This window comes from Typopeltis vanoorti, chromosome 6 (genome assembly GCF_054136105.1).
Source record: "Typopeltis vanoorti isolate ZY-2024b chromosome 6, IOZ_Tvanoo_1.0, whole genome shotgun sequence".
NCBI classification, from domain to species: domain Eukaryota; kingdom Metazoa; phylum Arthropoda; class Arachnida; order Uropygi; family Thelyphonidae; genus Typopeltis; species Typopeltis vanoorti.
Genome location: NC_143554.1, coordinates 127090316 through 127104646, shown reverse-complemented (window position 1 = coordinate 127104646; position 14331 = coordinate 127090316). Strand labels below are relative to the sequence as shown.

The following is a 14331-nucleotide window of genomic DNA, read 5'->3' as shown; positions in this document are numbered from 1 at the left end:
GTGAAACACATGGGTGACTAAAGTCTGATCTAGGTCGTGCACCCTCTATAGGCATTTGTAGGTGGCCTGGGATGTAAAGTGGGACTTCTGATAATTAATGTTTCTTAAATTTTGGGAAGTTTTATGCAACCATATTTATTTAAATTCGGTTGATTTCTGAGTGCTGCCACAGATTCTAAAAACAGTCTTTCTTTTTTGGATTTACTCTGGTGGAGCATAGTGTTTTTCCTCCAGTAGATCCTGTGGGCTGTATCCGAAACATAGTCTGTAAGGCCAGATTGACCATAGTCATGATTGCAGATGTATGATTTGTGTTCTTATAAATGGATGGTTGCTGATCTACCAGTCTGTTCAAAGTAAGCCAGCTTTCAGGAACAGGGTGCTTTATAAATTCAGGCACTGAGAGGAGGGAACTGATCTTTGGTAGAACAGATAAGAGTATCAAGTTTATGGTGGGGCTTAAAAGCTATGTGGAGGTTGTACTTTTTAAGGACCTGGCTATTTTTTCTGATGTCCCATGGATGTAGGGGATGGTATTTCTGAAATCCTTCTGAAGAGATGGCCAGGGAATGAGAGAGGAACTGATTATTTTTTTAATTCTGTAATCGCTGCAGCCATTGGAAAGGAAGGTATTGTGGTTGAGTTTGGTTGAAAGGGAGGTTCCACTGGAAAAAGATTGTGGGCGCTATTGGTTAGTTTTAATAATGCCATATTGTTGAGAGTGGTGGTGGTGGGAGAGTTTGTGAATGTATCTGCCTGTGTGAGTGGGTTTTGTGAGTGTGAAGGGTAAGCTATTGTTATTTTCCTTTTCCATCATAAACATGATGCTTGGATGTAGGCTTTTGAGATGACTGAGGAAGGAGTCTAATGTGTCTGGGCCATGAGGCCAAATAGAGATCACATTACTCATATAGCTTAGCCAGATAAAAGGTTTGAGAGTGGTTGAGTCTATGGCTTGTTTTTCAAAATTTTCTATGTAAAAATTGGCAAGATGGGGTGTGAATGAGAAACCCATAGTGGTTCCCTCTGTTCGTAAATTTTGTTCTTCCAATAACCAAAATTTGATGGCAAAGGAAAAGAGATCCAAGATATCAGAAGGAAAAACGTTTAAGAGTGTTAAACGTTTAACAGCCAATGCATTGAATATTTCTTCTGAGAAAGTATGTACTGTTAACTGTAAGCATCTTTGGAGGATGCAAAGTTAATAGTTCTGATTCCATTCTTAGTAATGTCATGTATATTAAAAGAAACAAGACTGTGTTGTTTCTATTTTAGCAGCAGTCATCTCTAATTTTATATAATTTTCAGGAGAGAATCATATTCTTTACCTGGGATGTTTGTGGAAATTCAATAAAATTGTGAAGATGAGCCATAGAAAGTTTGAAAATGTTATAATGGATTATTCATAATTAAGTATTATCAGATCTCCTTTTTTTTTTTTTTTTTTTTTCATCATACTTTTTGAGATGTGTTCATGGTGGTGAAGTTGGAACAGAATATTCCACAAGGAATTGTATAGACAGTTTTCAACCAAGTCGAAGTTAACTGGCCTCAAAAACTCCTATTTTCCTTCGCCAAAACCAGAAACTATTCAGAAAACACATATACAGATGTATCAGAACACAAAAAATGAAAGATATATCCTCTCTGTTACAACAGATATGGCTATATGGTGCTGATCATCATGATCTAAGTCCATTAGTATAAAATATTTTAGATGTATAGTTTTATATTGTCAAATATTATAATTAAATATTTTAATTTAATTCACTGATATCAAACTGACAGTTTTTATACATTTTTTTTTCATATAATTTCATTGAACTTTAAAATTTGAAATGAAAGTTTCAATGAAAATAAAACTGCAATTTTTTACATAATGTTATGTGATGTCATGCCACACATACACAATTAACTGACATATATTTTTCAGGTTATTTATGGACGTTGGCTAATTGATGGATATCCTAGAGTATTACTTCTTGATATTGGATCAGCAGCATGGAAACTAGATGAATGGAAACGGGATTTCTGGAACCTTTGCAACATTGGTTTACCATGGCATGATAAGGAATCAAATGATGCTATAATTTTTGGTTATCTAGTTACCTGGTTTTTAGAAGCAGTAAGAAATATTTTCTTTGTGCTACTTATATATTGATTTGTTATTATTATTATCAGACTTTCATGGAGTTTCAGTTCACTATAGGAAATACAATCAAGTTCCCATATATAGGGAATGGAGTTCATTGGTGCATTGTATGCCACATTATTTCTTTAATTCATTAACATATCGACACCATGCAAGCTGTGTATTGCACATGTCGTGTATCAGGCAGGAGCTCGCTCACTTACAAATTCCCCAATATATGTGACATTCCAAAACTGATCAAATTTTTCTGCAGAATTTTTGTGCAAAACTAATATGGTGAACTGTTTCAATGGAATAGAAAACCTTAAAAGTATCATCTTATTTCAGGTTGTGGGGAGAGGAAAGAAATAGTATACTTTTTGAAATAGTATGCGTTACCTGGTTTGGTTTCTTTACCTGATGATTTATATATGAAGGGCTATCGATATTTCGATTTTATGATTTTATTGTCTTCTACATTATCCATAAAACAGTAAATGAAACCAAGCAATCATTACATCTAGCAGGTTCTCCTCTCCCTCCAGTTTCATCAACATCAAAGTAGCACTGCACATACTTATGAACATCTTTGAACTGCTTACATTTTCTACAACTAAAGATGTTTTTTTAAAGTTAACTTACAGCATCATTTTGAGAAAGTAGAGTTGGGATGTGAAAGAAAAATTTGCATATGTTTTCTGATTATTGATCAGTTCATTGAACTTATGATAATATATATCTTCTTCTTCTTAAGGATTAAGCATTTGACTGTTCCAACTTGACCAGTAAAGTCAGAGCAGGCAAATGCTTGCGTGTACATCACTTGCACAATAATGCATGTACAAATGGTAAATGCAAAGATATTCTAAGGAGTAGAATTTCCTTTCTTATCTCTCCTTTGTTTGAAAATACAATAATACAATGTAATACACGTATGGTCACTATTTTATGAAAAAATCATATACTTTTTTGTTTTTATATGACAAAGAAAAATTCAAAATCCTGTAATGACATATATACAATCTCTATTAAATAGTCACTGGCATATCAACAGTGAAATAAAGAATAATGAATTAGCAAGTTTTTCTTAGAATTAAACTCCAAAAACTACGTTCTTTCTTAGTATAAAAAAATAGAAGGATAATCTTCAAAAGTTCTCAAAATAAACTTCCCTTATCATTTATTTTGAAATAGATTTGTAGGCTGTTGTTCTGTATTTGAGAACTACAAAATTTCTACTTCTATTTTGCTATGCTACTGGTGTGTATGTATGTTGGGATGGGTTGATATGTGTTGATATGGATATTTAAATGGTTCAAGTCTCATTAATGTAGGTGGGAACACACATTCACAACACATTTACCTTCCCCATTGTGCAAATGAAACACAAAACAATTTGTTGCATCCTGCTCCATTGCCAAGTATGATGCAATATAATTTGTTTGTTGCCACCACCTTAAATCTGTTAAGCACTTGGCCATTCTCAATGTGTTTGTATTAATCTGAAAAATCTACCCTCTAATTGTATGTGAAGGTTTCTGTGGTTTAGCAGTTCGTAAGAAAGATTCCGGTAATTGGACCACATGTTTATTAAGCTAAATGACAATAAAAAACAAACCCGACAAGTTTCATAAGTCGTTTGACTTGCATCTTCAGGGGTCAAAGGTAACTAGAAGTTTACACACAGAAATGAGAAATTACTCAAAATAATTCATTATATACAGTTGTAGCTGTCTAACTGTTATTAAATTGAATATCCAAATGTAGATTCAGTGCAATACTAAATTTTGCACAATGCTGGATGTGGTCACGTTCTGTTGTTCACGTTCACATTGTCCGAGGTATGACTGGTATATTTTTTATCAATGCTGGCCAAACTTGGTGTAGTATTAAGCCAAGTTTTTGTTACATTGTGTTGGAAGTCTAAGCATGTTTGCAGCTTCTTTAAATTTCCATATGTAACAATTTTTTTTTTTCAATGTAAGACGTTTGTGTTTTGCCATTTTGCCAGAGTACATTATGGCCGGTGGAAGTTGTATGACCATACAACTTCCACCAGTCATAATGTACCACATTCGGATATTCAATTTAATAACATTTAGTTCAATTTAATAACAATTTAATAACACAACTGTATATAATGAATTTTTTTGAGTAATTTCTCATTTCTTGTGTGTAAACTTTTAGTTACCTTTGACCCCTGAAGATGTAAGTCAAACGACTTATGAAACTTGTTGTGTTGTTTGTTTTTTATTGTCATTTAGCTTAATAAACATGTCCAATTACCGGAATCTTTCTTATAAATCTACTCTCATTGTCTATATTTGTTAAATTTTCTTAGCATCTATTGATAGCCCTTTGGGTCCCCCCCCCCCACATAATTTTGCACTCGGAAATATCTCATTTGTATCCACTCGTGCATCTGCTCAGTGATCATCTCACTAGTGATATATGCAGTGGTTTTTGTAAAAACAATAAGTCATCATCATCATCATCATCATCAAAATCCTGCCATGTACCCTTAAGGGGTGTACAGGATATGACAGTACTACATGAAAAAATTACAGAATTACTAACTTCCTATCTACAATTTTCCTCCAAATCAGTCTGTTACTTGTCAAGACTCCAACATTATCAGATCTTACATTTCTATCGTCTAAAGCACTTTGTACCGTATCAATCCACCTATATCTTGGTCTTCCTCTGGGTCGTTTTCCTGCTAATCTGGCAGAGAACACTTATTTTGCTAATCTTTCCTCTCCCATTCTATTTAAGTGACCATACCACCTGAGATTAGCTCTGCTAACGCATTCCTGGATGCTGACAATGTCAAGTTCTTTCCTAATATCCTCATTTTTAATATGATATTGCCATTGATGCCATCTGTTCACGCCTCTAATCTTTCTCAGGACTCTCATATCTGCGGTCTCTAGTTTTTGGTCAAGTGTTTTACTTCTGATCCAGCTCTCAGATCCATAAGTTAAAACTGATTTGAACACTGTCTTGTATACAGCTAATTTAGTGTTCCGACTAATTTCTTTCTTATTCCATATGAATTTATTCAATTGACTTCCCTCCATACCAGCTTTACTGATTCTGTTGTCTATTTCTATATTTAATTTACCATCTTCAGTAAAAATCGTGCCTAAGTAGCTGAAATGTTTTACTTGTTCCACAGGTTCTCCATTCACAACACAGTTGACATTTTCAATGATTCTGCCTATTTTCATTGTCTTTGTCTTTTTATTGCTGACCTTCATACCATATCTATTACAACAGCTATTCAATTTAGTCAGAGAATCTTGCAGACTTGTAGCGGATTTATTTAGAAGTATAACATCATGCGCATAAAGCAAAGAGCTGACATTAACATCTCCAATTTTGATATCAGGTTTAATACCACATTCCTTCATAATGTGATCCATATAGATAATGAATAACAGAGGGGATAATGTACATCCTTGTCTCACACCAGATTTAACATTAAACCATCTTCCTGTACTTCCTTCAATTCTAACTGCTGACTTACAACTCAAATAAAGACTAAGTATTGCTTGATATAATGCCCCATTGACACCATATAACTGCAGCGTATTGAATAGCTTCTCTATTGGCACCTTGTCATATGCCTTTTCCAAATCGACAAAACTTAAATACAGATCTTTGTTATATTCCCATGCTTTCTCGACTATTTGTCGTAAAGTGAAGATCTGATCCTGACAGCCTCTATTTGGCCTGAATCCAGCTTGTTCTTCACCAAGCTATTCTTCCACAATTCTTCTCAACTGTTTCTTAAGTATACTTGCATAGATCTTGCCAGGAACACTCAGTAGGGAAATACCTCTGTAATTCTCACATTCAGTTTTATTTCCCTTTTTATATATGGGTACAATGAGAGCTCTACTCCAATCATCGGGAATTCGTCCCTCTGTCCAGGCTTTCTGAACTATGCAGTGCAGCCACTGTACGACTCTCACACCACCATACTTCAGCATTTCTGGTCGAATATCATCTACTCCTGCTGCCTTTCTACATTTCAAGCCTTTGATGGATTTTTCTACTTCAAGTATGGATATGTATTCCTGACTGCATGCCTGGTCAGTGTTTTTTATCACTGTGCTGTCATCACTGCTTGTTTCATTTAGCAGTTTTTCAAAGTAATTACTCCATACTTGAAGGATATCTTTTTCTCCTGTTTTCATGTCACCTTTATCATCTCTAACTCCTTTTACAGCACTCTTTCCTCCATTCCTAAGCTTCTTCAACAACCTCCAGAATATTTTGCCACCTTCTTGATATTTATTTTCTATATTCTTGCCAAAGTCCTCCCATGACTTTTGTTTAGCTAGTTTTACACTCTGTTTAGCTTTCTTACATTTGTTTCTGTATTCTGTAAGAGTAAAAGCTGACTTATTTGCCAGGAACTTTTGATATGCTTTCTTCTTTTCCTTCACTGTCTCTTTAACTTCCTGTGTCCACCAGGGAGTTCTGATTTTTTTATTCTTGCACACAACCTCACCACATGCCTCTCTGGCAGAATCAATCAATGTTTTCTTCAGAGTTTTCCACTGAATCTCCAAGGTTTGATTCCTGTTCTCAAACTCTTTCATTTTCTTTTCAATAATCTTTCTGTATTTTAGTCTACAGTTTACATCTGAGAGCTGCTCAACTTTTATTCGCTTTAAAACTTTCTTACATGTTATTCTTTACAACATGAAATTCAATTTTATCCTGCTCAAGAAAGCATCAAGGAGAAAACATCACTATCAACAATTACATAGTCAATGAGACTTTTCTTATTCCTAGCCTCTTCTCTCCATGTGAATTTGTGCACATTTTTATGTTGGAACATGGTGTTAGTAATAACCAGGCCATGTCCTGAGCAGAAATCCAACAGATATTTGCCATTATTATTAGCTTTGCCTCTTTTCTCCAAATTTTCCCAAAATATTTTTGTATGTCTCACAATCATTTCCTACTCTGCTATTTATATCCCCAACAAGGACCAACTTTTCCTTTTTCATTGTGTCAGTTGCTTTTTCTAAAGCCTCATAAAATTCCTCCACTTCTACCTTAGTAGAACCTTCTGTGGGACCATAGGCACAAATAAGTCTCATTGTCCAGTTTCCCCATTCTCATATTTGCCCACATTACTCTACTTGAGACTGACTGCCATTCAAGAAGATTAGCCTCGTATTTTGTGTTGAATACTATGGCTACTCCTTCTTTTCTTTGATTGTCATTGCCTGAATATAACATTTTGTATTTATTGCTCAGAAAGATGTCACCAGTTTTTGTCTTTTTTGTTTCAGTCACCCCTATTATGTCGATCTGGTACTTATCTAATTCCTCAGCTAGCTCCATTTCTTTGCCATTCAGGCTTCTTACGTTGATAGTACCGATCTTTAACTCTGGTGATGTTGAGTTGGGGTTTGTTTTCAGATTTGTTCCAGTAGCTGACTTTTCGCTGTTCGCCCTGGTTCCCTGGCGAAAACAACGGGGGGGGGGGCTTGTTTAACTGGGCGACGCCCCAGCCGGCATGAAATTTTGTCATGTTGTACCATCATTTTTTATTTTGGTTTAACCAATAAGAATACAAATTGGTCGGCTAAATCCCAAATTGCCAGCCCATCCTCGTTCGTTCAGTATCAAAGTAGATGCCCAACAGGGTGCACCACGAGAAGGTGAGGATTGGACATTAGGTCAGAAGCCATGGTCGGTTCTCCGCATTCCTTTAAAGGCTATGTGGAGGTCTCCTCTGAGTTATACAGCTTTGACCCTTAAGCACCCCTTAAAACAATAAGTGCCAATATTCATTCTTTGCTAGCAGGTAAACTTGAATATTAAAAGGACATATTTGCAAAGGTTTCTGTCCTGGGAATTCCCAAGAATTTTTCTAATATTTCTTGTTTCAACACCTGGGAAAAGCAGCACAAGACTTGCCTTTGATAAATTTACAAATCTAAAACAGAAATAGTGTCCAGTTCATGAGGTACAGACCATGAGGTTCTGTACCTCATGATCTGCTCTCACAAACTTCAAATACTATCCATAGTTTCACAAATGACATCATAGTCTATTCCTCTTTTACATTTGACAAATCTTGAATGCTCAATGGGGCAAGTACATCCTTATAGACTTCAATGCCACCAAGACTCGATGCTGTGTGATCCCTTGCAAGAAAGAGAGCTCTCATCCTTCTTCTTTACTTTCAGTAATATGAAGATTTCAATACAAGATCAAATTTCCATTCTTGGACTGCCCTATATCTCTAACCTTTTCTGGCACAAACACATTTCAATCATAGCTTCTATAGCTTCCAAAAAAAAAACTCTGTGTACTTTTTCACACATGACACTACTTCACACCTTCATAGCTGCTAACTCTATAGAAATCAATAATCCACCCAACCATGGAATATTTCTCATATATTTGGGATGGTGTATCAAACTCTAATATTGCTCAATTCTATCTAGAGAGGGCAATCCAGTTAATGATCCTCTCTCACAGATATGTTTTCTGCCTCTTCTGCAGATACTTTCATAGACAGTGCTCTGCTAAATTGGTCGCTGTTATTCCTCCACTTTCCTCCAAAATCATTAGAACAAGAGCTACTACTAACACTCTTTTGTATATGGACAACAGTCCATGTACAAGTAGCCAAAAGGTGTTACACCTTTTTAAATACTAAAATACTCTGGATTAGAGATAGATATTGAAAGTTTTTCCACTTGATTATACTATAAATTAAAGATGCCAAGAAATTATATTCTTGGTTTAATCCTTTATCCAAGCATAAGCAAACCTTACACTAAACCTTAGCCAAAAGATGTCACACCTTTTGGCTACTTGTATATAGAAATATGACTTCTGCATTGCTTTCTACCTTAGTTTCAGATCGACCGTGAGATGTGGTGATTAATACCCTTGGAGGGTAATGGATGCAAATGCTGTAGCCAATGAAGTTCTAACCAAGGCTCGGCCATTGCTGTTATCCTCCTGCCATGATCAGATCTTTAATAGCTCAATAACACCTTATCCCTACACTGTCCTCTACAGATAACGGGGAAGATGAAAAGCATTCTTGCTTTGCCCCTTTAAGCCAGTCCTTATAAGGACCTTAGTTTCAGGGTCTGACTCCGACTGATGAGACCACAAATAAAGGTCAAAAGTGGTTCTAGGTAGTGACCCTTCCCATAATGCATAGTGTGTTATATGTCCATAAGGATATGTGCTTTGCATTATGGGATACTAAGGCAAGTGATGTGAAGTCATTAGCCTCTATATATGAGTTACCCAATTGTGAGGTTGCTTCATATGCAAACTTTGTTTGCTTACACTTGGATAAAGGATTAAATCAAGAATTTTTTTTTTTCCTTTAGTTAAGTTACACGGTGATCAGCATTCATTTTAGACAAATTGTGGATTCTACAACTGTGTTATAAATAACTACAATGGTATCTCGCTAATCCGAACCTCTTTAGTCCGAACCCTTCAGTAATCCGAACTGCAGTTTGAAAAAAAAAAGTTTTATTTATTACGTATTATTATATTGTGTACTATTATTTTTATTTAGTAATTATTATTTTAAGTATTATTATTTATTTTATTATTATTACAGTACCGTATAACTACGATGATACACAAAAAGAGGAAATTCAAAACGTGCATAATTTGGTTAAAAATATAAATCCAGATGTTGAAATTTCACAAACAGATATTACAGAATGGATTACAGGTAGAACCGAAAATGAATTTGAGATCAAATCAGGTGCTGAAATTATAAATATGACGCTACAGAATGAATTAGAAGACGATGATGAGGATAAAGAACTCGAAGAAAGAAAAAAAGTAAAACGTGAAGAAGCAGTCGACAGTTTTAATATGTGTATAGAATGGGCTAAGCAGAATGGTATGCCATTCCACAAAATTTTATTGCTAATGCAGCTCCGAGAAGAAGCATTCGAAAAAAGTTTAGCTTCCAAGAAACAAAAGAAAATCAGTGACTTTTTTACAGAGAAATAAAAAAAAACTTTTTTGTGTTATTTTGTGAAACTTTTTTTGTGTGGTGTACAAGAAAATGATATTTTTTATGCAAATTAAGTTATGTACTGAACTATGCAATTTTATTAAATCAGAATCCTCAACAATACAGGTAAATACAAACTAAATTTTTTACTAAAATAAACTTGTGTACTGTATTATTTTTTGTTTTATGTTACAGTACTCTAGCTTTTTTTCTATCAAATACTTCACTTATTTACAGAATTAAATTGATGTACCATTAGAATATGATTATTTTTGTCTTAAATGCTAGTTATTGTTGTCTCTTGGGCGAAAATTCACTAATCCGGATGAGCACAGTTTTTATTTGTTCGGATTAGCGAGATACCACTGTATTTTAATTTCCTGACGTTTTGACCTTCATATTAAGGTCATCATCTGGAGTACACACATATATACAGAGACAAGCTGAATTCACACAGTATGCTAAAGAAACAATGATTTGATCTACAGTTATTCTACTGGCATGACCTCTAGTGGAGAAAAAAAATTAAATAAATTAAAAAAAAAATAATAAATTTAAAAACTACATCAAAGGTATATTCTATTTAAGATAACATCAGAGAAACATCACTTCATATAGATGATAGTTTTCTTGCAGTAACAATGACGTCCTAATTTAACATGACAATTGTTATATTAGATTTAAGATTCTGGATTACTAGATTACTTATGATCCTATTTATAGTTAACTCTTAGGAAGAAAGGTTAAGTGGGTAGAATATGTGCCTTCCATATGGTTGGGATTTTTAGACCATCATTATTGTTAAGATTAGGGTGGTTGATAATAATCTCACAGGCTTCCTTAAATTTATGTTCATGCCATGTTTTGGTGTGATGTAAAACAACTGGTGCTTTTCCAGTCAATTCTATGTAAAGTGTTCAGTGCATGATCAGAAAGGCTAGCTTCACCATAGTTATATTTAATGTGTGTTGTCTTTTGCCTGATGGGAACTGTGCATCCTGTTTCCCCTATATAGGGTAGATTACAGGTGCAATGAATACAGTATACTCCAGGGTGGGCCAGCAGAGGGAGTGGGTCTTTAGATGAATTGAGTAAGATCTTTAGTTTTGCAGGAGATTTTGAGGTGGCTTTAAGGTTGTATTTCTGTAGTAATCTGTTTATTTTATCTAATGTCCCTTTAATGTATGAAATGGTTATAGTTTTATTGTAGTCTTGTTTATCTTTGATAAACATACACTTGTCTCTGAATCTTCTCCACCACCTCCTGTCCTCTAGAAATGCAGGTGACCTGTGTACAGGTCAACATGTGGCCAAATCATAGCCTTATAAAGGGGATAATGATCTCTCTATCTTTACCTATCAATATGTTTTTCACCTCTGAAACATCACTTGGATGTTTTTCAGCATCCAAGTGATCAGAGCGGTGATCACTGAACTGTTTTGCCACTCTTGTAATATGTCCTTTGAATTACAAATCTCTTCCATCACCCCCCAGATCCCTAGCTTCATCAATTTCCTGTAATATAATACCAACAATATGATGCAAAGTATGTAACCTTTTCACCCCAAAGTGCATTACCTTATATTTTACAACATTAAATTGATAATCATTGTCCTTTGCTCACGCTGCCAATTTATTTATCATCCTGCAAGATACCTATATCACCTTTATCAACCATTTCTCTCCCCAATTTTGCATCATTGGCAAACAGTTGAATATACTCCCCCCTCTGATATATCATCTGATATTTCACTACACACATCTATAAACTGCACACCATTCCTCCTGTACAATCTTCTCATTGACTCTTTGGCATTTATGACTCTTCTCAATTCTGTCATATCATACTAAGACAGCAGACTCACAACCTTTACTTTCTCACTCTTGATTTATGCCTGCCAAAGCAATTGACTCATTCATTTCCTTTTTTCTGCAAACTTATAGCTTCACTAACATCCTTTATCTTTGCACCTGGAGAACATGCTTTCATCACTTTCTCATTAAGTATACCTCTTATCTTTGAATCCCCATACAAATACTTTCTTTTTTCTCCCAATTCCTTGCAGTTTTATGGTTTTGACATTTACTCTTTCTTTCTTTCTTTCTCCCTTCTGCTGTATCACATGCCAATCATTTCTTCAGTCACTCAAGGTCATGTTTTGCACACTTATGCTGACTCCTTGAGTCAGCATAAGTGTGCAATTTCTTTCCACATGGCATCTCATCATTCACATTAGTACTTCATCCACTTCCTTCAAGCTCTCATCGTATTTCATGCATATCATTCACTATTTCTGCTACATTCTCCATACACTTTCATAATTTTTTTTGTGGGACTATGGCACAATGGAAGCGCATATGACTAGATCAGAAGGTTGCATGTTCGAGTCAAGCTGGCGCAGGCGTGGTGATGTTTTTACTGGCCTAGTTGGCTGAGTGGTTAGTGTATCCGCTCTCCAGCCGAAAGGCTGCAGGTTCAAATCCTGCCGTGGGCATGGATGTTTGTCTGTGAAAATAGTAGTGGTGGGCAGTAGAAGTAAATAGCATTGGTATAAATGATGCAGTTTGCTGTAGTTCGTGGACTGAGTGGTGGAGACGGAGAGTTGTAAAGTAGGTGTCCTCCTTTGATGAGTCCTTGGACTCCTTGGAGGTGTAACATAATAATAATAATTTAAAAAAAAAAATTTTTTTTACCATTTTATTATTTCTCAGATAAATTACATACATTATATGAAGACAATTATGCATAATAAATACTTTCTCGTACATAAAGTTTTTTTAAAAATAATAATAATAACAATAACTGTTTACAACATATATTATTATAATATTCATAATGATGATTATTACAGATGTTTCTTTGCAATTTTATGCTCTATATATACAATATCAATGGATATAATCACTCTATATTGCATACTTTTGTTACAGTTATTACATACATTACATACATTTGATTACATATGATACATTACTTACATTTGTTTACATGTGATACTAACATTACATACTTTGGTTTACATGTGATATGTACATTACATGCACTTGGTTACATATGATACATCTTGGATGAGAACTAATTTCTCTGCTTTCATGAAGTGGTTTTCCATATTACTACCTGTAATATGGAAAATGGCAGTTTTTATATGCTCTCCACAGTTATTTTCTGTGGAGAGCATATAAAACAGCTGATATTTATAAAGCTAGTGTGGTAGGGAGCCATTTGTATAAATTCTTATGGAATAAGAGAAATTAGCCCAAAATTCTACACTGACAGCATACAACAATGTCATCAAGCAAGTTTTAATCTCTGGATCTGTGATATAATATAACATGAATATAATAGAATTATATTAAAAATTAAGATATTAGAAAGGAACTTGACATTGTTAGCATTCATATTTTGGTATGGTCACTTTATTGTGAGAGTAAAGGTTAACATAACAATATTTTTTATGATAGGAAAAAGACTCAGAGTAAAATCCACATTTAGCTGGATTAATATAGTTAATAGTCTTAGGAGTTCGATTGGCCTCAAATAAGTTAATTTGAGAGAAAATTGTTACTAGGAAGCTAATAGTAATTTAAAGTTGTGTAGTTTTTCCACATTATCCGGTATACACCTCTGTGAATTATGAATATGCTGCTGATAATGCAATTAAGTAGAAGAAATACTTGTTTGAATTCAGGATATTACTGGAAAAAAAAATTGAACTTTTTTGAAAGTGATGATTTTTTTTTGAAAATAGCAGTTGCATTTATCATACATTTTCCATGATTCTCTTATGGACCCATGTTCTTAGTTTTGGTTTCTCCATGACTGCAGGTCACAAAGATGCCAATTTTCTCTATCCTGAGCCATTCTCTTCTATTTCCTTCCTACTGACTTTAATATAGGATCCTCCCATCTTCTAGGTGGTCTACCAGGTTTTCTTTTTATATGCCTGGGATACTAGTCTATTATTCTTGAAGTCCATCTATTGTCTTGCATGCATGCTGTATGTCCTGGCTACTTTTTTTTTTGTTATAGAGGACTTCCACCACATCTTTGAATCCAGATTTTTTCTTATTTCAGTAGTATCAAACATAGCATTTCAGTATCATACAGTAGTGAAGTTAATTGAAACTTAAAGTCATTAAATATTATAAAATTTAATATTATCTTTTTTT

At 34.5% G+C, this 14331-nt stretch overlaps 1 protein-coding gene across 2 annotated transcripts in view; it reads left to right on the top strand.

Annotated features, from left to right (window-relative positions):
• Glys (glycogen [starch] synthase) overlaps nucleotides 1-14331 on the top strand; it is a 214126-nt gene that overhangs the window by 62352 nt on the left and 137443 nt on the right. For both annotated transcript variants that reach the window (XM_090393684.1, XM_090393685.1), the window contains exon 3: nucleotides 1934-2125. In XM_090393684.1, coding sequence (XP_090249810.1) covers nucleotides 1934-2125 — 192 coding nt within the window. The remainder of the gene's footprint in view (nucleotides 1-1933; nucleotides 2126-14331) is intronic.